Source organism: Panthera tigris, chromosome F3 (assembly GCF_018350195.1).
Source record: "Panthera tigris isolate Pti1 chromosome F3, P.tigris_Pti1_mat1.1, whole genome shotgun sequence".
In the NCBI taxonomy this organism is placed as follows: domain Eukaryota; kingdom Metazoa; phylum Chordata; class Mammalia; order Carnivora; family Felidae; genus Panthera; species Panthera tigris.
The window spans coordinates 48,249,261-48,275,629 of NC_056678.1; the positions used below are offsets into that span (position 1 = coordinate 48,249,261).

The 26,369-nt window shown below is 34.2% G+C and overlaps 1 protein-coding gene across 1 annotated transcript in view; it reads right to left on the reverse strand.

The window, feature by feature from the left end:
* CDC73 (cell division cycle 73) overlaps positions 1-26,369 on the reverse strand; it is a 130,967-nt gene that overhangs the window by 85,189 nt on the left and 19,409 nt on the right. The window contains exons 7-10 of the mRNA XM_007072843.3: positions 19,773-19,989; positions 16,074-16,172; positions 13,049-13,127; positions 11,305-11,369 (exon numbers count right to left, since the gene is read on the reverse strand). Coding sequence (XP_007072905.2) covers positions 11,305-11,369; positions 13,049-13,127; positions 16,074-16,172; positions 19,773-19,989 — 460 coding nt within the window. The remainder of the gene's footprint in view (positions 1-11,304; positions 11,370-13,048; positions 13,128-16,073; positions 16,173-19,772; positions 19,990-26,369) is intronic.

Here is a 26,369-nt window from a genome sequence, read left to right on the forward strand (position 1 = left end):
GGCACAATCAGTTAAGCGTGAGACTCCTGATCTTGGCTCAGGTTATGATCTCACAGTTCGAGCCCAACATCAGGCTACAGGCCATCAGCGCAGAGCCTGTTTGGGATTGTCTCTCCTCTCTGCCCTATTCCTGCTTGTGCTCTCCTCTGTCTCTCTCTCAAAATAAATACACTTTAAAACATTATTTTTTTAAATCCTTAGTACTTAGCGTTACACTATGTACATACGTACATCTTTCAAATAAATATGCCAAAGAAGCATTAAACTGGGTAAAACGTTTATCCCAAGACAGCATGACTACATAATTGTACATAAATTCTACAACACTACTCATATTAGTACTTCTTCATTTGTACTTTAATTATATTTGTACTCATTCTGACTGCATTCTAAGTCTTAAATACTTTTATATAATGCTAAGAAAACACTTCAATTTTAATGTCTTTGTAGCACTGAAATTATTGAATTAATCGGCAGAATGGGATTTAAGTTATATTAATTTATCACTCTGAGAATAAGTGGAAGATAGAAATAAGTGATTTTCAGAATCCTGTAGGAAATCCTTGCTCCTGATCTCCCCTTCCAAATCAACAAAACTAAATAGGACTAATCCTAGATCTACAGCTCAGATTTCTAGCCAGGCCATCTAGCATTGCCTACTCTCTCTAGTGACAAATCAGAACTTTTGGACATCTCTATCATGAATTTTAAATTCAAAACACCTAGTCTCTAACCAACACTTTTTAATAAATCAAACAGAACAGAATGAGATATGTCCTAAACCTGAAGGAGTAACCTAAAAAAATACATCTAAAAAAAATACATTGGGGGGGCCTGTGTGGCTCAATCAGTTAAGCGTCCAACTTCGGCTCAGGTTATGATCTCATAGCTAATGAGTTTGAGCCCTGTATGGGGCTCTGTGCTGACAGCTCAGAGCCTGGAGCCTGCTTCAGATTCTGTGTCTCCCTCCCTCTCTGCCCCTCCCCTGTTCTCGCACACACACACTCTCTCTCTCAAACATAAACATTAAAAAGAAAAAAATACATCATATTCATTTGGAATTAGTCAGACACACCAGTAAGAACAAAAGTTACAATGAAAAATGACAATGCCAGGGAGAAAGGTTCTCTGACCTTGCAACAGGTCTGTCTTTATTAAGAGATGCAAATATCAAGCAGTTTTACTCTAATACTATTCAATGTTTAAAGGCTATAATGTAATATGCGTTCATAGTGCAAACTTGTCATTATACCATGATCTCCCATGAGTTTCTCTACATGGAGAATATGCGTATGCTAAATATAAAAGTTGTGTGTCCAGGGGCGCCTGGGTGGCTCAGTCGGTTGAGCGTCCGACTTCGGCTCAGGTCATGATCTCGCAGCTCATGAGTTCGAGCCCCACGTCAGGCTCTGTGTTGACAGCTCAGAGCCTAGAGCCTGCTTGGGATTCTGTGTCTCCCTCTCTCTCTGCCCCAACCCACTTGCATTCTGTCTCTGTGTCTCTCAAAAATAAATAAACATTTACAAAAATTTAAAAAAAAGTTGTGTGTCCAGTGCAATATATACTTCTCAGTGTAAATTAATAAATCAGCATTTAGCATTTCAAATGCTACTCTCATAAGCTTGAATAACAAATCAATCTCTCATGGTACACTATTATTACCCAGTTTCTCAGCCTTTCTCTGGGCCATAGCAAATTAATAAGGAAATGTCACCCTATTAGGCAACCTGAGATCCAACTAATCTTCCAGGGGAGCATAACCTTTTGCGTCACTGTTCATCATCAGCAGTTATTTTTGCTTTGATCTGTTATATAACAAAGTTGTTGGCGAAAATTCTTAAGGCAGTAAGAAAGTAATCCACATGAGGGTTCCAATATAAAATATAAATGTAATCCTACCAGTATGCCATAATGAAGCATGTTTTTGTAAAATCTACCATACTATGACCTTCATGCTGATGTTTAAAGCTTTAAAAAATAAATTACACGAATTTTTCAAAAATATTAATAATGACTCAGAATGTTCAAAAAGAAATCAAATGTGTACCATGGATCTCCCAGAATTTGGTATCTACCAATTTATTGGATGATACTAGATCAATTATATCTCTTACATTTAATCAAGATAATGGAAAAATGTTACCAAAATAAATTTTTTTAAATAAGTTAAGCTTTTAATGTTTATCTTTCCTGTTAAAATAACTTTTGTAGAGGAAAAAAAGACAATATATATTAAAGTTCTTGATGAATTATAATGTACCCACAAATTTACCACCAGAATGGTTATTATGACGTAGCTGCATGTTAAAACTCAACAATTCCTGAGTACAATGAAATATTTTATATAACCCTTTAAGACAAATTATATTTTAATCATATCAGAATCTGAATTTTGGGTTTTTTTAATAAAGGAAACTAGAAGCCTTCAAATTCTTCTGAAAGGTAAAAGAGGTGCTTAATTTTAGTTCTCAAATTTGATATTAAAATAGATAAGGAATTCAATTGCAGAAGGTCTATAGCAGCACATACACAAGATAGAAATGACAAAAAGACGCTGCATGTCTGATGCATCTATCAAATTTAGGAAGGTAAATCATTAGATTGACAGTGTCCAGAATTCATTGTCTGTAGATGATGGTATTAAATCAGTTACTTCTGACTTAAAAATTTGTAAGTACTAAATTGACTTGATTTCAAAATAACTGTTTGATCTTATAGACTACTGCAAAACTCTAAATGCAAAGAACAAATGTTTTTTCAATGACAACATAAAATATGACAACTTCAATAGTGAAAAAAAATTACCTGAGTTCTATGGTATGATTTTCATCTCCAATGAAACAAAAAATAAAAATCTTAAAAAAGTTTTAATTCCTTAGCATTTCAAATGAATGTCTTCAACTTATTCACAACAAAGCACCATTCTGAAATTTCAAAGAATGTAGTTTTGAAATAGTAAGATTTGTCCAGACCAGAAGTAAATAAGAGTTTAAAAACAGATACTTAAAATAAATGTGGGAACAGTCACTCACAGAGGAACATGAGAAGCAGGAAAGACAAGAAGAACAACACTAAAAGAAACATCCATCAAGAAAAAGACCTGGAAAAGAAATCAAAACTTAGAATTAAAGATCAAATGAGGTTTGGCAGGATTGGGGAGAGGGAAGGGAAGGGGATGAACTAACTAGAAATGCAATGAATATAAAGACAAATATACTAAGACGACAAAGAAAATAAAATCTGAATGTATTTATATAAAAGATTGGAAATTCACTGAAGACTTAAATCAATTTACGAAGACCTGGAAATTGATACAGCAAACTAAAACTCAGCCAACAACAGCCAACAGAAAAGTACCTACCCATCAAGAAAATATCTAAACACCCAATTATATAATGTTATTAAATATACTAGGGCTTTTTTGTATGAATAAACAGATTCAAATAATTTGTTATGAAATTAAATGAAACATTAAATATTAACCTTTGTTCCTCAAAATAATGAAGAGAAATATATAATACATAAAATAAAATCACGTCTATGTTAAACAACAATGGTGATTAGTCTAAAAATATACTTGAGAAGGAGTTAGAATTTTCAAGTGAAGTATGTCCAATGGATTGAAGTTGTATTGATTAAGGTAACTAGAAATCAGAATAAAAAGCTATACTATAGCATGTCCAAGACAGAATATTAAAAACAAGTTAAAGTTTGCTTTTGTGCACATGAGTCATAAATAACTATAACATTACACATGGAATTACAATTAAAAGATTTATATAATTAAACTGAGACTTCATAGTACAAATTTTTATCATGCTGTCAATGAAATATTGTTATTTCCAATCTGGTTTCTATTTTCTCCTGTTCTTACATTAATCAGTATTAAAACACTGAAAAAAGGTGACATTAATACTTTTATTAAAAATGACCCAACAATTTCTAGATTACTTCTGACACATGTGCGAACATTAACTTGGTCTATGCTTCTTTCAAAAATAAGTCTCAGAAGTTCTGTGACCATGATATTAACTACATGGTCATGGGTAGATTAATTTTAAAGATATTCTTATAGATACATTAAAATCTCTAAGACACTTTGGATAAACCAATAATTAGTCTTTAAAGAAATGAAAAGCTAAATTAATGCAGTTTAATTGAATCGGCTTATACCAAAAGTACTATGTATTGTGCAATGGGTTTTTCAATAAAGCTCAATAAAACACACAAACTAAAAAACATAAAGAGCAGTATTATAAAAATAACATACTTTATATGCATGAAACGTTCCTGACACCTATTAATATGTTTTTATAATTCATTTCTCGAGTTATGTTAGCATCAAATGTCAATTATGCTGACACAACCTAAGATAAAATGAGACTTTAATCTCTCAAGAAGGTATCAGCGTAAGGAGACTAATACCCAACCCATCTAAATAAGTGTTCAGTCTAAATACTATCCAACTTAAAAAAGGGAAGACTGTTTTCTGTATCATTCAGTATAAAGAGTTTACAAATGTTACGTATGCCTAATATAAAAATATTTCCACAATAACTACAATGAATTCAGTGCCACAAGCAAACAGCACTGAAACAATGTGAACAAGGTATACCTGTACACATGTAAACCTCAAAACAAATCCCAGAGAAAGTTATTATAATACCATTTCTCAGATGAGAAAACTGAAGCCTAATTTGCTCAAACAAACAGGCCAACAAATAATAACAGATCTCTCTTATACTTTATCTCCCATGTACACAGACACAGTCCAGATCTATAATGAGCATGTTAAAAAAGAAAAAAAAAAGAAAAAATGTTGGGGAAAACACTAGGGCAAAGCTACTATAAAAGGGATAGGAGGGAGTACAGAAAATTTAGTGATGAACTCTTAGAAAAGTCTATAAAAAGACATCTAAATAAACTGTATAAAGTATTAATATGTTAACATTTAAGCATTACTTCATGTAACAGGTAGTAAACACATAAAATTAACTTTCAAAAGCTTAAGACATATAATGAGTTACTGGCAGAAACTAAATGTTTTGTTTCGTTTAGGGGGTACACTTTATATTGCTCAGGATGACAGGACAGAATCACCCTGTTCCCTGAAATATTAAGACAGTCAACAAGTTCTGAAAATTATTTCAAGTGCAATGTAATATCTAAGCAGAATAATCTAAATCAGAATGCTATCTAAATTAGAATGCAAACAATTAGGGATTATAAAACTAATATTCTTACTTACAATTCTGTGACCATGTATTAAAATCCCAATACTTATTATGTTTTTTGTTTAATTTTTTAAATTTTAATTGAAGTACAGTTAACATATATTAAAGCATTTTCAATATAAAAAAACAGTGATTCAATAATTATATATATTACTAAATGCTCACCATGATAAGTATATTACAATACTGACTCTATTCCCTAACTATACTTTTCATCCCTGTGACTTATTTTATAACTGCAAGTTTTTACCTCTTAATCCCCTTCACCCATCTTGCCCATTCCCCAAATATACTTTTTGAACAAATTAAATAATTTAAATTTAAATAAATTTCATTTATTTTTTAAAATATTTTTTAAGTAAGCTCTATGTCCAATGTGGGGCTTGAACTCATGACCCTGAGATCAAGAGTCACATACTCTGCCACCTTAAGCCAACCAGGTGTCCCTCATTTCTTTATATGAGCCTCAATGGGTAGACAGAAAAGCCTAACTAATCTAAGTTATCTCCCTCTATATGATAACTTCTTTGCAGCAATTTTCTCTCACATGATAAACAATGCTAAAATAAACATACGCAGACACAGTAAAAATATCCCAATAACTAGAGAGGAAAAGAGTTCTCATAATATTTAAATAAACTAGTCTTCATAACTTTGAATGAACATGTTATCATTAAACACATAATAGTAAATACACCAATGAAGCTACAGTTGCCAAATTTACACCTAAGTCAAACTGAAATTATATATAAAATTATAAATTCATAATAAAAGTAACCATCATTTCTTTTTTGAGTCCTCTTTGTGCTAAGAATTTTACACACTCTCTTTTAATCCTCACAATACTATCATGTAAGTCCTATTATCTTTATTATGCAATAAAAACAAGACCCCTCATAGAAAAGTTAAACAATCTCTCCTTCATTAGTGGCACAGTGAGTGGAAAAGTTGGGACTCAAAGTCAGGACTGACTTCAAATAAAATGTTCTTTCATATGTGCTTTCAACTTACTACCTTCTCTTTAACAAGATAACACTGCCTTCATTTAGATCAAGAATTTCAAACTGAAAGGCCAGTGAGGTCTAAGCAGGTGGTACAGTTGGCCCTTGAACAACATGGGTTTGAGCTACATGAATGCACTTGTATGTATGTTTTTTATAGTAAATAAATTTGTACGGTAAATAAATTCATAAATTTTCTCTTCTCTATTTCTAAACATTTTCTTTTCTCTAGCTTACTTTATTATAAGATACAGTTACAATACATACAATACACAAAATATGTTAATAGACTGTTATCAGTTAAGGCTTCCAGTCAACAGTAGGCTATTAGTAGTTACGTTTGGGTGAGTCAGAAGCTATATGCAAAATTTCAACTGCATGAAGGGGATGGGGGGTCTCAGTGCTCCTAATCCCAGTGTTGCTCAAGGGTCAACTGTATAAATAAGTCAAGACCACTAGATCAAAAACAACAGAGTAGTGAGGCCTATGGGCAACCTAAAGAAAACATTCCCATTTAAAGAAGGTAGTCACTACTTTGTATCAGTGTGACTCTTGCTACTCTAGATGTGGACCCAGTACCCAGTCATGCCAGATGACTTTTCAAAAGAAGCTGAAAATCCAGACTTTGTGACATACTTTTATTTTTAAATATTAGTGCATAAAATAAAATTTTAAATGACACTGATGTCTAATAAAACATGCAGGGCCATGTTTAGATTGGCACAATGAATGATTCCGAAAGTATGCTAAGAGAGGCATATGATGTCAGTGCACTAGCATGTATAAACAGGATGCATCTAACTCTAGGAAGAAATTTTCCCATTGGCACCCTTAAAATCTACACAATAACATTACATAAGCACTCCAAAATTATTTGCTAAAGAAAAGAAGGGAAGGAAAGAAGAGTGTTCAGTAAGAAAGTCTTAATCAGTGGTCTCTATCTTCTGCTGGCCTAGACTCTAGACATAACTCTAGAGCATTACTGCTAATATAATACTCCCATAACACTTCAAGCAGAGATGAACAATTAACAATCAAATGAGAATGAAGGAAATTTTATAAAACAGGGGAGCTGGTAGGTTACTAATATATGCATTCCTGCTTAAGAATATAACTTTATAAGGGCACCTGGGTGGTTCAGTCGGTTAGTGTCTGACTCTTGATTTCAGCTTAGGTCATGATCACATGGTTCTGTGCTGTCAGCGCGGAGTCTGCTTGGGATTCTCCCTCCCTCCCTCTCTCCCCCCCTCCCTCCCTCCCCCCCTCCCTCTCTCTCTCTCTCTCTCTCTCTCTCTCTCTCCCCCAGCCCCTCCCCCATTGGTACTGTCTTTGTCTCTCTCAAAATGAATAAATAAACTTAAAAACAAGAATATAACTCTATAGAGAGATTGCAGTTCTGGATTTTTCTAAATAATGAAAGTTGATGGTGATATTACATCTCTAATGTAGGTACTGAATACCCATCTAAGTTCACTTACTAGCAGGAAAATGGTTCCCAAAAAAAGGCTTAAAATGTTTTAAGAACTATAATATCTGTTGGAGTCCATTCAAACAGTCTTAAAGGAAAGCACTGAATCTGTACAACTTCAGAGTGCAAAATGTTTCCTCAAAAATGAAGAAAGCAAGGTAATTGAGAGTCAACGATATTCAATATGAACTAAGAAAAGAATAAAGAATAAGCAAGGAAAAGAGTATGTGACCTTCCTACCTAAACATTAACAAGCTAGAATGGGAGGCTAAAATGAAGTAGTTCCCAATTCAATTACCAAATCTCACAAATAAAAAGAGTGAAGGGAGATCCTATCTTTTTACTCCTTCTCCAGGGGAACCACAGATGAGTTCCTGACTACTACCCAAAAAGAAGGGTCTTCATCATTTCCTCTTATTTTCTACATAATGAAAAGCACTGTCAAGTGGCACTTTCTTAGTCTAAGATGGCTCCTTTCAAAAAAGGAACCCATGTAAACACATTCCAGTGTTCCCTACTCCCAACCCAATGGTTTCTACTCCCAGTCGAAAACTACTAAGACAGTTTCACTTAACTGATCCTACACAACTCTAGTTCTTCCCAGTATTCTCAACAGGAGCGAGGAAAGGGGCAAACAAGCCTGGGAATGAGTGCATATTCTTGTCTTCCAATTTATATATTCATATATTAAAAATGATGAGATTCTTATACCAAAGAACGTTTAATCTAGTATTTCTTAAACATTATACAACCCAACTAACACATTTTGGGGAAAGTCTCCCAACTTGGAAAAGTCCCTTAGCAATTTCAACATCCATGTCTTATGCCTCTGTATTTCTTGGCCTGACTCAAAAGTTAACCAGACTCAACTATACAAACTTGTAACTTTAAATATACCTGGGCTTCCATTCCTATAATGAATTTCTCTAAATTACTATCTTCATAAAATACTAATATTAGCAAATACCCTGCCAGACCCTTAATATTTATAACTCTCAATACCTTCTGATTCTTATGAAATTTTATTGTCCAAACACATACTCCTTTCTCTGTAACAAATGAAGAAAAAAAAAAAATCAACTGTATAAAAATTTTCTAGCCATTTGATAACCTGATTAATTTATTTAGTCTTGTATCTAACAGAACTCTAGTGTCTTACATTTAAAAGATATGGAGACCAATTGTAATGTAGAATTATCTTAATCTTAGTAACTATGTAGATCAACTAAATGTGTCAAAACCCTGAAAAAGAGCGGTAGCTAAAATGAGCTCATACGTAAACTAGAAAGGAAGTCGTACCTGTGCAACAAACCCTTTAACATACATTTAACTGCTTTGTGTATCTGGGTGGATATCCCAAGAGAAATCTTCTTAACTGGAGAATAAGAAAGTTGGTCAAACTCACAAGCTCATAAATAGGTAATAATTCCAAAAGAAAAAAGACAAGGAAAAAACATTATATTGGAAGCATTAAGACTGAGATTCAAATAAAAGAAACAATTATCAGAGCAACTTCAGAGCTTTCACGTTCAAACCTCTCCATATATTCTCTAACAACTGCTAAAATAAATCAAGTCACAAACAGTAGAGATTCAACGGGGTATTAAATTATGAAAAGTACCAGCAATCTGACCATTTTTAGTCTTTCTGTTGCATTCCTACACAATGTCTTTTATGTGATTATTTCTGTAAAAACAGACACCATAAATTTGTTTAAATTCACCTCTCTTGTAAGTATATTTAGAAGCAAAATCTAATGAAAAAGAGCTATATCATTCTCAAACTGTTTAATTAAGAAGCTGTCCTTGAATTTCAGAAAAACTGTTCTGTAAAAAGCATCGGTATAAAAATTATCACTGATTTTACTACTTCCACAGAAGCTCAGTAATGAAACCAATTTCATGACATTTCAGGTGAGACAAAAGTTAAAACAACAATGACAACCACCATAAAAAACTTACCCTGATGTTTACCTCAGGATAACAACTGCAGTTCACAATAATTCACTTAGGGAATGGCCAGTAGGCAAGTTCAATTCCCAAGAAAATGTCAGTAAATTAACCTTTTAAAAATTTAAGTTAAGGGGTGCCTGAGTGGCTCAGTCGGTTGAGCGTCTGACTCTTGATCTCGGCTCAGGTCATGACCTCAGGGTTTGTGAGTTCAGGACCTGCATCAGTGCACAGCCTACGTGGGTTTCTGTCTCCCCTTCGCTCTGCCCCTCACCTGCTTGTGCCCCCTCTTTCTCTCAAGATAAATAAATAAACTTAAAAAAAAATTTTTTTAAGCTAAATTTTACAGCCGTGAGTTACATTTTGAAGTAGGAACAACTAGGCAGATCTCGTAAGATGAGTGTACCTTATCTTTTACCACCTTCACCTCATTCACTAGGTCATGGAGACACTGGCCTTCATGCTGTTGCTCTACTGGCCTCAATCCTGACCCTTGAGCTGTCTTTCATAGAATGCTTTTCTGCAAGATCTCTGCTCAACAGTCACCTGCTCAGAGAGGTCTCTCTGACTACTCTCTCTACAGAAGCCCTGTCTAATTCATAGCTATAGTCCTAACAACTAGAACAGGGTGTGACACACATGCAAAGTACTTGTTAAATGAATCATTGAGTTCACAGACAATTTCAATAATACAAAAACAAATCTGATAACAACTTAAACACAAACATATCAGCAAAATATCTAATACTCAATTCCAATTTGTCCAGAAAAAAAGAAAGAAAGAAAAAAAAGAAAATAAGAAAGGTCAACTTTTAATATCACATTCTCCACATTTATTTGCTATCTGTTCTGGAAAAGCATGACAAGATATATCTTAATTCTGAGAAATCACAGCAAATATATATGATGATTCCATGTCATACTGAGTCCTCAAAGATCTGATGATTTGTAAATAAAGACAAAGTTTGGTATTAGCTTTAAAATATATAGGTACTCTAAAATATATACACATAGTATTTTAAAATATAAAAGGTATAATAATCTATAATATAAATATGCAAAATAGGGTTAGCAGAATTCCTGCTCTACATCACCAACTCCTATCACTGACTAAATAAAAATTAGGTGTTAAATACAGCCTAGTCAGAACATCCAGGAATAACCATTTTTAGGCAGTTAAAAATATATAAAAGAAAGTCTGTTAAAGGTGACCCGAAGGCTTATAATTGTGTACACCTAAGACCGTGGTTCTGACAAGTATACATTTTGTAAGTATTACATCAACCATTATTACAATCTGTCTTTTTAAAGAGCAAAAGGTATTACGTTTTAAAGAACATAAGATATTATGGAAAATAACTCTCCCAGATTGGACCTTGTAACTCCTCAGTGGCATTAAATATTCTAACCAGGTAGCATCCACCCTACTTGCAAGTTAATCGAAACAGCTTTTATTTATACACACTACTCAGTTAAACCAAAGAGAGGATATCCGCAAATCAAATAATCACCATACAGATCTATCGGCACAATTAGTCATTAAAGATAAATGTCTGAAATAGAAAATAATGGAGAACAAAGATTTTCCTCGACATCTGCTACTCACACTAAATGCCTGGGACAAAAGAACCCCTGCAGTCAAAATGACTTACCGTTACAGATTTCAGCGTCATACCATGGTAGGTACCCATAGTGTCGATTTTGAAGCCTTCCGTTTCTATAAAAAAAGGGGGTTTGCGAAAGGGGGTTACACTTTATGTATCTTATGATCAATAACAAATCTGTAGCAATCATCTGCATTATAATCTGAAAGTTAAATAGTGTAACAAAACATCCAATGTACTATACATATAAAGTTAAATTACATACCTGTGAAGACAAAAACTTTAAAAGGGATACTAGTCTCAAAAAGATATTTAATACACACCAGCAAGCCCTTTGTGTTCAGAAGCTGGTTAAGACTATACAACTGTGCTCAACAGTCATATAGTTAGGTGGGAATATAAAAAATTGGACTGAATAAAATATAACGTCCAAAGTATATACTCCTAATACTCAATTACAGTAGCACTAAAAGCTTCTAATATCATGAGAAGGCCTTAAATTATAAAAAGCTGGGTTTCAAAATTATAATCATATGCGTATATTATATAATTTGTAGAAAAGCAATGCCATAAACAGTGTGATAAAGGTTCCAGGACAGTCTCAATACGCCTTTCCATACAAGGTCATACATTAAATATTTTACACGTTGCAAGCTATCTGTCTATATCACAGCTGCTGAATTTTGCAGTTATAGTGCAAAAGCAAGATAAACAATATATGTAAACAAATGGGCACAGCCTGATTTGGCCCAAAGAGGATCGGATTTGGTCTCTGGGCTGTAATTGGCCAAACCCTACTTTACATAATTCATTCCACAAGAAAAACACTGCAGCGAATAAAAGAATGAACCACTATACTTCTACAGCATGTATTCACAGAACACACCTTTATCCAGTATATTAAGTCAGCACCCAAAATTCACTATATAGAAGCAGTATATCGTTTACTAAAACTTAAATGGAGATTTCAGATTTTGCAGAGAAAAATCATAAATGTTAAACTTATAGTTGCTTCTATCTCATTTTTTTCACAAATTAAATCAAGATAAATGATGGTGCCAAATGAAATTACAAGGACATTGGTGCCACTTCACTAACCACCACACTAACATGGAAATGGTTCACTACCACATTAGCCAGCATACCATGTAGGCTACGACAAAATAAGTCCTTATATAGTTACTACAATCTATGCTTCCCAAGTTCTCAATGCACACATTTACAATTTGAGAAATATGATTTGGTATACAGAACCTCCAATCTAAACTTCTGAAAAGCAGAATATTAATAACAGCAAATATTTATAGACAGTTTATTATATGCCAGTCCCTATTCTAGGGGCTTTATTAACTAGTTTCACCCCACAATAAAGCTAAGAGATAGATACTACTACTACTACTATTAGTATTACAATGTAACACAAGAAGAAACTGAAACAAGAACGCAGTTAAAGTAATTTATCAAAATTCACACAAAAAGTAACTGTGACACAGGCAATCCAGACCCAGAATCCAGGCTGTTAACCAGGGATTGGCAAATTTATTCTGTAAAAGACCAGATAGTATTTTAAGGCTCTGCAGGCTACACAATCTCTGTCACAACACCAAGGAACCACATATAATACATAAATAAATGTCACCATGTTTTAGCAAAAGTTTATTTATAATAATACGTGTTGGGCCAGATTTGGCCTGCAGATGTTTGCCAACACCTGCTCATAAACATCAGGCCACACTACCTCTCAAGTTCATCACCACCACAGCAAGGGAGAAATAAAAATTAAATAACTTGCCTTCTTTTCCTTTGAATCTTTCCTGGTCATATCTATTGTAGGCAGCTGGGATAGGCTGTTTGGTACGCAACGTAGGATCCTGTAGAAAAATTAGGAGGTACATGTTAATATTTTAACTTCTTACTTAAAACTCAGAATAAAAACCACAATAAACATATTATTTTCTAAGCTTTTTTTCTTACAAGAGCCAATAAGACAAAAGTGGGGAGTCATATGAATCTTATTTTCAAGATAATGCTTACTGCTAAAAAATTACCAATCCTATGAGGGACAAGAGCAAAGGACTCCAAGTAAACTTGTATCAAGGCAAAATGCAAACCTCTTAGAAACTGTAGAAAGAAAATGGGTGTGCTTAATAATTTCACTGTGATTACTTCAATTTCTTTATGAAAAAATGAACTTCTTCCAATTATGAATTGTTTTTAACAAAAAAAAAATTAATTCAGTTTACTGAACTGACATTTTAGAACCTTTTACCTAAATTATTCTGCTGTTAATCCCTAAATTAAATAAATATGACAACTATGACAATAAACCCATATAAATGTACGAGACAAGACTGAAGTTACGGTATTATTTAGTTAAAATACTTAGAATAAGTTGCCAATCTAATGATATAAACTTAATTCACAAATACTTTATCTGAAATTCAGCCTATAATAACCTAAAAAAGCATATTTAAGGAATATTACCAAAATTGCTTGGGAAATTCATGGTATTCCAAAAGACAAAAAAATACTCTTCATTTTGTTATAATAGGATACTACCTTAAGTATTAATCCAGATAAAAGATAGTTCATTCAAGACTGTCACTAAGTATATACTTCTGTAGTTAAATGCCTAATTTAAAATTTTTATATATTTTAATGATTATGGAAATACAGAGATAACTAAATCACAAGGATAACGGTTTAACTGTTTTAAGATTTTACATAAGTTTCCTACCAATTGCTGTTCAAAACATTAACCAATTCACAATTACAAGTACCCTTATTTTATCACCGTAAGTTGTTCCACTAGTTTTTTTACTCATCTCTATGTCCTACTAGACTTTAAGCTCAAAGACGGCAGCTATCTCTTCTATTTTTGTTAGCACACTGTCTGACAAACAGTAGGCACTTAAGTACTTGCTGGAAGGTCAACTCAAAGTAACCTAAATACCAACAAAAGTCCACTACCTCTAAAAAATTAAATACCAATGATTTCATGAACAAGCAAAACTACTAGATCTTGCAGACTGTATTAGTGCTCTTTCAAATTTTAATATGCTTCTGAAAACTATATAAAATAAAAACAGTCTTATTTGTATTTTTTATCTTTTGTTGAATCATATGACTAGCTCGAAGGATTTTCAACAAAACTGGAGGGTATATCTGGGTTTAAATATAGGTCATACATGAAATTTACTTTGGAAAAGTCCTAAGTGGCAACTCAATGAGGCAGTCAACCCCCCAAGTGGCTAAAACTAAGGTACAATGAAAGAACCAAATGATCTGTGATCAAGAGAAACACAATACATTCACCAAGAAGTCACAGATATGAATGATTCAGAAAAAGCTCCCAGAGTGGACTGTTCATAGGGTTTATATCTCTAACAATGGTAATGACTCTCCCAAGCAAAAATGAATAGGTACATTATTTTTTTTTTTTAACGTTTATTTTTGAGACAGAGAGAGACAGAGCATGAACAGGGGAGGGGCAGAGAGAGAGGGAGACACAGAATCTGAAACAGGCTCCAGGCTCTGAGCTGTCAGCACAGAGCCCGACGCGGGGCTCGAACTCACGGACCATGAGATCATGACTTGAGCCGAAGTCGAACGCTTAACCGACCAAGCCACCCAGGCGCCCCAGGTAGGTACATTACTTTATACAACAGATTTACCACTTTCAGATTCTAACCCAAGTATATCTCTAGTTAAGAATTATTGCTGAAGTAACTTTTTTTTGTTTTGGTTGCTTGGGGTTTTTTTAATTATTGTTGTTGGTTTATCTTTTGACCCCCTTTATCTATTTCTCACACTCCCACCCACCCCCACCTCTAGCAACCACTAATTTGTCCTCTGTATCTAGAAGCTGGTTTTGTTATTAAGATTCCACATATAAAAGAGAGAATAAGCTATGTGTCTCTAACTTATCTCACTTAAGCATAACACCCTCAAGGTCTATCTATGCTGTCACAAAAGTCAAGATTACAATCTATTTTATAGCTGAAAAATATTCCATTGTTGTATATACCACAATTTCTTTATCCATTCATCCATCAATGAACACTTAGGTTGTTTGTGTATCTTGGCTATTGTAAGTAATGCTTCAATGAACATGAGAATGCATATATCTTTCCAAGTTACTGTTTTCATTTTCTTCAATAAATAGCTGGAAGTAGGACTGCTAGTTCATACAGTAGTTCTATTTTTAATTTTTTGAGGAACTTTCATGCTGTTTTCCCTAGTGGTGACATCAATTACATTCCCACCAAGGATGCATAAAGGTTCCTTTTGCTCCACATCCTTGCCCACACTTTCCGTCTTTTTGATAAAAGCCATTTTAACTTGTGTGTGGTGAGATCTCATTGTGTAAGTGGTGAGATGTCATTGTGTAAGTTTTAACAGTAGGGAAGATTTCCAAATCCTTCAGGACTGTTAAAGCAGCGAAAGAATTAAAAGTTACTGATTTAAAAACTTTGTTTTCAAATTACAATACTGAGGGGCACCTGGGTAGTCCAATCAGTTAAGAGTCTAACTCTTGGTTTCGCCTCAGATCGTGATCTCACAGTTCCATGGGTTCAAGCCCCGCATCAGGCTCTGTACTGATAATGTGGAGCCCATGGGATTTTCTCTCTCTCTCTCTCTCTCTCTCTCTCTCTCTCTCCCTCTCCCTCTCTGCCCCTCCCTTGCTCACATTGTCTCTCAAAAATAAATTTAAAAAAAATTTTTTAAATCAAAATTACAATACTGAAAAACAAGAGTCATTTTCATTATAATTAATTAATTAATTAATTAATATATAAGCAAGAAAACATTCTTACCACAGGTGCTGCATTTGGAGCTGGTCGCTGTTCAGGTGCACGTCCTTCTTCTCTGGCTTTTACAGACTGAAGAATTGCAAAAATATTCTTGGAAAAATTCTAAAATATAAATGGATTTTAATTAGCCCACTTAAAATTAAATAGTCAAAGAGAGTAAGTTTATTTAATAAATAACTTCAGACTGTTTTCTTCCTATCAGTTCTTCCCTACTACATCATTCTGAAGTGTTTTTTAATATATACATAAATAAAAATCAAACTACTACTACTACTACTACTAAAAAACTGATCCAAAAACCAAATACTATAAACACAGCTTATTATTTTTATTTTACTTAAACTGTTTAATTGGCTATAAATATATTCATATTCTGCCTCTCTTGAAATATGTAGCCAGGAAAAAAGTTAACACTGAAGTAAAAACGATAGATATATTATCAAAAGAGGCTTCTTAATTCTTAAAGAAATCAACTACTATCTCTTCTTCTAGATATGATAAACTCCAGTACTAACCTCAGGTTGCTACAATTTATATGAGATGTGGAAAGTTTTGAAATACTGTTTGTTAGGAGTCAATGCACACTTTTCAAAGATTTTTTTTTTTTTTTTTTAAGAGGGAGAAAGACAGCGGAAGAGAAAGAAAGAATCAAGCAGATGCCATGCTCAACCTGGAGCCCGACGCAGGGCTCGATCCCACAATCCTGGGATCATGACCTGAGCCGACACACAGGGCTAGATCCCACAATCCTGGGATCATGACCTGAGCCGACATCAAGAGTCAGCTGCTCAACCAACTGAGCCACATAGGCGCCCCTAAAAGATCTGTAAAAACTTGACTCATGCAAAGATGCCAGCACTTAACCAACCACTGCTTTTTACCAGCAGTACAAAGGCCAACACAGGGACAAATGCAAATAAATTCTTAATCCTACTATGAAAATCACTGAAAATACTTGAAAATCAAATCTCATTACTTTAAAAATAATCAAGTATTGTGTGAGGAACACTTACTCCAGAAGAATCCATATTATCAGTTATTTTTGTGTGGTAGAATTATAAGTGATTATTATCTTCCTTTTAATGATCTCTTACAATTTTTCAACAAGGAACACTACTAATTTTTAAGTTTAAAAGTTATGTTTTTAATGGCATTATAAAATCAGGTTGCTTTATTTGGGGTGCTTGCAATAATGATATAACTATAAAGTAACATACTTATTTTTCTCATGGTACCTAGAACATTTTATTCCACAAACTCAGAAAGTAAGAAGGCACTAATCCCTGGAATAATGAAGGTCTATCTAAAATCATAGGGCCTGGGGGTATCTGGGTGGCTCAGCTGGTTAAGCGTCTGACTCTTGATTTCAGCTCGGGTCATGATCTTATGGTTTGTGAGTTCAAGCCCTGCGTTGGGTTCGGCACTAACAGTGCAGAGCCTGCTTGGGATTCTCTCTCTCCCTCTCTGCCTCTCCCCTGCTTGCACTCTTTCTCTTCCTCTCTCTCTGCCTCTCCCCTGCTCACACTCTCTCTCCCTCTCCAAATAAACATCAAAAAATAAAATAGAATAAAATAAAGTAAAATCAAATCAAATCAAATCACAGAATACCTAAAAGATTCTCAGACAGAGTACCTAAAAGATTTTTTAGTGTTTAGAAGATAAAAATGGGATACAGAAAGACTATTAGTCAAAACATTGTTTCTGGTTTCTAAAAATGTTAACACTCATAGAAACAAACTTGGCTACCAAACAATTCTTAAACCATTATTTCTTAAATTATACTCTGGTGGCAATAACACTAAATGAAATTAGAACACTAAGTTTTGAAATGATGGGAAAACCCTGCCACCTAGAGCTCAAAGAAAATTGTTCATCTCAGTTTCTTGAAAATTCAATTCTAAAAGTAAGATGGAGCATAGCACCTAAGTTTTATTCCTTTGCTAGGAGATTCAAAAATTTTGGCTACTATAATGAACATTGGTAGAACATTAGCAGGTTGTGATATTCAAATTTTAATCACATTAGGCAGTGAAAATTAGTATCGGCAGATCACTTTACAATAAATACAAAAACTGAAGTTTATTTATATTCTCAGATTTCTCTATATAATTCTAAGCTCTGGAAAATGATTCCTAATCTTGACCCCAAGTACTCTGTAAAACATGTCAAAATACAAAAGGACAAAAATTCCTTCCTTCATATACTCTTTTCAAGTAATCTGATTCATAGTAACAAGGCACAGTAAACTTATAAGGCCAGAATCCAAAATCTGCAAATAAAACCAATCCACCTAAAGCAATGTTAAAGTTTGCTTTCATTGGCAATCTCACACACTCCTGCAAACTCCTTTACTAAATCACCATTAACAACTACACATCAGTGGAGAACTAATATTTAAGAGAAAATTGGGAGGTGAGGGAGAGAAAGACAGATGGAAATATGTAAATCAAACAGAACCAATGCACTCTTTATGGAGATCCATTAAGATACCAAACATCCAGGGCCGCCTGGGTGGCTCAGTCGATTAAGTGACTAGGACTCTTGGTTTCAGCTTAGGTCATGATCTCGCAGTCCGTGAGCTTGAGCCCTGCATCATGCTCTCTGCTGTCAGCGCAGAGCCCACTTTGGATCCTGTCTCCCTCTCTCTGCACCTCCCCGACTCATGTGTTGATGCGTGCGTGTATGCGCGTGTGTGTGTGAGTTTCATGCTCTCTCGCTCTTGCTCTCCCTCTCTCTCTCTCTCTCAAAAATAAACATTAAAAAAAAAAAGATACCAAATATCCGGTATCTTTCAAATTTTTATCTTTCTTTTTTTTTTTAATGTTTATTTATTTTTGACAGAGAGAGAGACAGAGCATAGGTGGGGGAGGGGCAGAGAGAGAGGGAGACAGAATCCGAAGCAGTCTCCAGGCTCCGAGTGGTCAGCACAGAGCCTGACGCGTGGCTCGAATTCACTGACCACAAGATCATGACCTGAGCCGAAGTCGGACGCTCAACCGACTGAACCACCCAGGCGCCCCTCAAATTTTTATCTTTCAAAATTTAAAGTATACATCTCTGTTAACCAGAAATTTGCTTCTAGGAATTAATCCTTTTGCTGTATACAAATAAATGCATAAAGGTATATGTACGAGAATTTTTTTAATGCATTATGTGTAATCATGAAATGAGACGGAAGGAGACAAAGGAGGAAAGGAGAAGTAAGGGGGGCAGGGGGAATCCCACAATCCTAGAACCAAAAAACCAAAATAAAACCACCTAAAACCATTAATAAAGAAAAATATCGCTACACCCACACAACAGAATATGTATAAAATACACAAATAAATGACTGCTGATTCTCCTAAGTTTCTACTTTGTGGGGAAAAACAATAATTATTTTAATGACCACACAGCTGGCCATCAATATTCCCTGTTCATTAGAGTAAACCAAAAACCTTATCAACAAGAAAACTGGGCTATTCTTTGGATTTACAATAGAGGAGTAAATCAAGGACTTGCACTGTGATTCAGACTTTCATCACTTTCTTATATACTACGATGGAATAGTAAATATGGCCACTTAGAAACCTGTATTATTACTGACCTTTCGAAGATAAAACTTGAAAATTGCTAATAGCAAATTTTAGCCAATTGTATAACCAATCACAAATTAGATACACACACACTCACTCTAATGAATGAGTGAAATACTTTAATTACCTTTCCTGTGCTCTGTAAGATAGTTGTTCGTGTCCTCCATACTCTCTCTCTGCTGACAATATCTCGTGTCACATCCACCTCAGCGTCCACAAAACTCCTCTGTTTGAGGGCAGTTATATCATCATCTAAATCAGTCTTGATAGTAGATCTTTTCTTAGCCATAATTTTGGCTTTGATTGCAGCAATTTTTTCCACTGACATAGCTTCAGACAAAGACCTGAAAGCAATTTTTTCTTTTAAAATTTTTACAGCAGGATCTTTTGAACACATCATAAATATATTTTGTTACACTTATAAGTTCCTGGTAAAAATGCCTTAAGTGGCAATAATTAAGATCTTATCTAAAACTTACATACTTGGTACTTAATAATCACGTTAAGATCTATAAAAAGTCCATGCAGAAATATTACTCAATGAGTAAATCAGTAATTTCTTAGAAGGATCAATGCAGAAGAAATCTTCTCATGTGTTTAGCTCTTCCCCCCAGAAACGGTAGAACCCATTAATATAGGTGCTTAACATTTTCTCAGACTTTTATTTGCCAATGCCTCTCCATCCACAGAAACTATACACACATACACAAACACATGCCACCATGCCAGGGCGGGGGGGGGGGGGGGGGGGTGGTGAGAGAAAATTTCATTCTGTAAAGAATTCAAAGCTTAGCTTTTCCCTGAAATTCATTTCAAGGTTTCAAACTTACATGTCATAATGTATAACATACCCATTTTACAGGTGATGGAGGTTTTTATATGCCACATAAACATATACTCCTTATACTATCTGAAAGATTAAACCATATTTTGCAGTTTTCTTTTTCCTTCCTTTACTTGATTTTCAAGTAACAGGCAAAACAGCAAACAGGGGCTATGTTTGGAGACTATAAGAAAAAGACTTAACACAAAGTATAAATTTCATTAAGATGATAAGTTCAGTGTCTTTTTTTTACAATGTAAAATGAGAAAAAGAGTTAAAAAGGGTTTGGGTACCTTAACAGTTGACAAAATTATTATTCTAATCACAAGATGAGAGTCTTGAAATACATTTAAACAACATCTGGAAAAAGGACAGGAATTCCTGCAGTTTTAAATATGGTAGTATTATATAGTACACTAGTTAGTTTATATAAAATATGAAGGTACTTTATAGCAGATGCTCAACATGCATCTAGTATTTGACTCATTTTATATAATGCTGTGCAATTTTTCCTTATGATCTAAAGCATACCAGTATATCTTGAATCAAATGCAAATACTTTCCTAAATTATAATTAAAGTGAATTGAACTTTCAATCACTGGAGTTTTACTTCCACCTAAAATCAAGGAGCAAAGACTTGATTAACCCTCCTGCTTCGAAACCAGTCAAAAATACATTAAAGAGTAACTTACTAAATACCTGGTATCAAGCAGTAAGAGACCATGATCTATGACAAATGAAAACCATAATAAGTGAGCCCTATGAATGCTGCAGTTTACACCCTTGAAAGTTTCCAGAAATGGCACAGGGAGGAGAATCCAGGCAAAACTAAGTGGATTACCTGAGCTGAGAAATGGAGCTGAGAGTCCAGCAAAACCAAAGTGGCTGGAATTCAGAGGCCTAAGTACTGGAGAAGAAAGAGCTACACTGAAGTATACAGTATTCCAGGAGAATACTGATTAGCACAGGAATATGAGGAAATAAAAATTGGGTATAGAAACCAGCCAAAAGGATTAAAGGGAACAATGCCCAGAGCTCACAGAGGGTAAAGATTAGTTCCTGTTCCCACAAGCAGAATGAAAACCTCACACCCCTGGGGCAGTAGGTACTCTGAAGGATCGTGTACAGGCAATGGGTGGGGAATAATTATCTTAAGTGAACGCTGCTCACATAACAAATCTTAAAACCAGACACAAAAGGAACAAACTATTTCCAAGTGATTTTACTATATCCCAAAACAAAACTAAAGAAAATTTAGGAAAATTCAAAAACAATTATAAATTGACACAGATGCAGGATTAGCAAAGACATTAAAATAATTATTGTAACTCTATTCTACACATTCAACAAATTAAAAAGAGACATGGAGTATATATTTAACCAACTTATAGAGATAAAAAAAATATGATGGATACAAATATATCACAAATATTACCACAGAAGAAAGTTATTAAACTATCCAAGTGAATAGAAAAAAAGAACCCAAATATGTGAAAAAACAGAAATTTTCTCAATTCAATAAAAATTATGAACAAAACATTCCCTGAAAAAGCTCAATGGGCCTCAAGCACAAAAACCATTAAGAAAACACCAAGTTATGGGACAATTAAACAGCTCAAAACCTGTAATAGAGAAAACTTTTAAAGTAGCCAGAGGAAAAAAAGACACATTTCATTAAAAAATTTAAAAATTTAAAAAACACTGATGATAGACTTCTCATCAACAACAATGTAATCAAGGAGACAATGGTACATCTTTAAAGTAGAGATGGACCTGACTTACAATGGTAAGTAACTTACAATTTTTCAACTTTACGTGAGGCAAAAGAGATATGCATTCAGTAGAAACCGTGATCCAAATTATCACTTTTTCACAGGCTAGTGGTATGACGCTCTCTCGTGATACGTGCAATGGCAGCAAGCCACAGCTCTCAGTCAGCCGTGCGATCACCATGATAAATAACTGATACTTAAGATCATTCTGTACCCATCCATCTATTCTGTTTTATACTTTCAGTACAGTATTCAATAAGTTACATAAAATATTCGACACTTTATTATAAAATAGGCTTTATATTAGATGACTTTGCCCAACTGCAGGCTAATGAAAGTGCTCTAAGCATATTTAAAGTAGCCTAGGTTAAGCAATGACGTTTGGTAGGTAAGGTGTATTAAACGCATTTTGGGCTTATGACATTTTCTACTTACAATGGGTTTATGAGGATGTAACTCATCATAGTCAAAGATTTGTCCTTAAGAGGAAATAACTTAAGAATTTTATATCCAGTCAAAATCCTTAAAAAAAAAAAAAAAAAAGGCAAAATAAAAACTTTTTTAGCAATAAAAAAGTTGAGGGGCACCTGGGTGGCTCGGTTAAGTGTCCAACTTCAGCTCAGGTCATGATCTCACAATCTGTGAGTTCAAGCCCCTGCCTGGGGCTCTGTGCTGACACACAAATCCTCTTCAGATCCTCTGTGCCCTCTCTCTCTGCCCCTCCCCCACTTGTGCACATGCACACTCTCTCTCTCAAAAACATATAAACTTATTTTAAAAAAGGTTGAAAGAATTAATCACCAGCAGGTCTACATAAGAAGAAATGTGAAAAGGAGTCTTTCAAGAATAGAAAAAAACAGGTTAAGAGGATCTGCAAAAAAAAATGAAGAACAATGGAAATGGTATCTATAAATACATAATATTTTTTTCTTACTTAAATCTCTTTAAAAAAGAACTCTTTAAACAAGAACATGCATACGTCTAAGTATTTTAAGGTACCCATATGATATATGAAGTAGCCTAACACTTGCAGGTAGACTGTGATGCTATAAACCACACACAGAAAAAGTCCTAAAGCAAACACTAATAACAAAACGTAACTAGTAAGCCAACAGATATAAGAAAAAACAGAATTATAACAAATATTCATTTATTCCAAAAATAGGACAAAGAAGAGACCAATAAAAAATAAGCAAAATGAACTAAAATTAACCATATCAATAATCACACTAAGTATAAAAGATCTAAACACAAAAAAGGCACTTAAAACTATAGACAGGTTAAAAGTAAAAGGATTCCAGTTTTCAGGATGAAGAGAGTTCTGGACATGGTTGCACAACAATATGAAAGTACTCAAGACTATGAACTGCACACTTCAAAACAGTTACAATGATAGGGGTGCCTGGGTGGCTGAGTCGGATAAGCGTCCAACTCCTGATTTTAGCTCAGGTCATGATCTCACTGTTCATGAGTTGAAGCCCTACCTATCTTGGGCTCTGCACTGTGAGCACAGAGGTTCTCTCTCTCCCCTCTCTCTCTCTGCCTTTATCCTGCTTGATCTCTCTCTCAAAATAAATAAACTTAAAATTTTTTAAATAATAAAAATAAAAAAATAAGTTACAATGATAAATTTTATGTTATGTGTTTTTTTACCACAATTTGTTTCAGAAAGTAAAAGAATAAAGAGATATCATAAGCCAAAAAAAAGCTGGAGGAGCGTCTAGGTGAATTATGAGAAAGTAAATTTTTTCAACAAAAAATATTGCTAGGGATAAAGGTCATTTTATAACGATAAGAAGATTCGTTCATCAAGAGAACAGAATGCTAAACATTTACACCTAATAACAGAGCTTCAAAGTAGTCAGAGAACAAAATCTGATAGAAATGCAAGGAAAAATAGACAAATCCACAGCCAAAGAGTTCAATAATTCTATCTTGATAATAATACAAGTAAGACAGAAAATAAGGATATAGAAGACTTGATTAACACTATCAACAAAGTTGACCTTCCTGCCCATTGCAAGACACTGCAAAATAACAGCAGAATAAACATTCAAGTGCCTACAGAAAAGACCATATTTGGGGCCAAAAAACAAGTTTTAATACTTATCAAAGAATTCAAAGTCATATAAATATAACCATACTTTGTAATAGACTGTTTGAAATAAGTAACAAAGATCTCTAGAAAACCCCAAATATTTGGAAACTAAACACCTCATTTAAAAACAATCCATGAGTCAAAGAAGAAATCACAAGGGAAATTAGAAATTTTGAACTGAATGAAAATGAAAACACAACATACCAAAATATGAGATGCCATGAAGGCAGTACTTTACAGTGGAAGCTGAAGTTATTGATTTTCCTCTAAGAAACTATAAAAAATAGAGCATATTAAACCCAGAGTAAGCAAAACAAAGTAAATCATAAAGATCAGAACAGAAATTGAAGAATCAAAAACAAAGGGAAAAGAAAAAAAAACTAAAGAGGAAAATCCCAATCTGATTCTTTGAAAAGATCAATAAAATTGATCAATTTTGGTTGGACAATAAAGAAACTAACAGAAAACACACAATTGCTAATATCAAAGAATGAAAGAGGGGACATCATTATAGATCCTAGACAACATAAAAGGAAATTATGAACAACCTTACGACAATAAACTGAACAATATAGATGAAACGGACAAACTCTTTCAAAGAGACATTCAAAGGACAGAAAGAGAAAAAAGAGGACCAGAATAAACATATAACTATTAAACTGAACATGTAGTTGAAAATCTTATGTGAAATAAATAAAAATAAAGAAAACTATAGTACAGACGATTTTACTAATAAATTTTCCCAAATGCAGGAAGAAATAATACTAATTCTAAACAAAGTTTTCCAGAAAACTGAAGAAAAGGAAATACTTTCCAACTCATTCTGAGCTGGATTATCTTGATAGGAATTATCTTAAGAAACAAGACCAAGACATCGTAAGAAAACTACAGACCTCATGAACATAGGTACAAAATTTCTATATAAATTTTTAAAGTATAGTTCAATGACATATAACAAAAATACATCATGATCATGGTAAGCAACTAGTGAAATGATTATTAACAACATCCCCCTCTCGGCATTCACACTCGTGTAATCCTCTTCCTATGTGTATGTGTGGGCTAAACCTTGCTTCTAAAAATTAAAATGCTGTACAAGTGACAGGGTGTCACTCTGAAGATTTGGCTATAAAAAACTTCTATCTTGCTTGACAGCTCTCTTCCACTCTTACTTGCTCACTCTGATGAAGCAAGATATAATACCGTGAAATATTCTATGGAGAGACCAAAAGTGGCAAAGAACGAAGAGAGTCCTCTAGATAACATCTGAGGAACTGAAGTATTAGTCTAACAACCAGTAAGGAACTAAATTATGCCAACAAGCACATGAGTGTGCTTGGAAGTAGATCCTTCTCCTATCAAGCCTACACATGAGAACACAATCCTGGTCAACACCTTAATTGAAACTCTGTGAGAGGCCCTAAAGTAGAGTCACTCCAAGACTCCTGACCCACAGAAAGCTGTAAGACAATCAACATACTTTCTGGGGCACTTGGGTAGCTCAGTCAGTTAAGCATGTGACTCTTATTTTCAGCTCAGGTCATGATCTCATGGTTTGTGGGTCAGAGTCCCACATCAGGCTCCATGCTGACAGCACAGGGCCTGCTTGGGATTCTCTCTCTCCCTCCCTCTCTCTGTGTCCCACTCTTGCTCACTCTCAAAATAAACTCTAAAAATAAATAAACATGTGCTGTTTAAGCCACTATGTTTCAGGTTAATTTGTTATGCAGCAAGACAATAAAATAATGAAGTAAAGGGGTGCCTGGGTGGCACAGTTGGTTAAGTGACTCTAGATCTCAGCTCAGGTAATGATCTCAGTTCGTGAGTTCAAGCCCCAAACTGGGCTCTATGCTGATGGCGCAGGGCCTGCTTGTGATTCTGTCTCTCCTTCTCTCTGCCCCTCCTCCACTTGTTCCCTCTCTCAAAATATATAAACTTAAAAAAAATAAAAAATAAATGAAGTAGAATTAATCCATGAAAATGCAAACATCAAAACATTAATTTACCATATTAACAAAAAAGAAAAACTA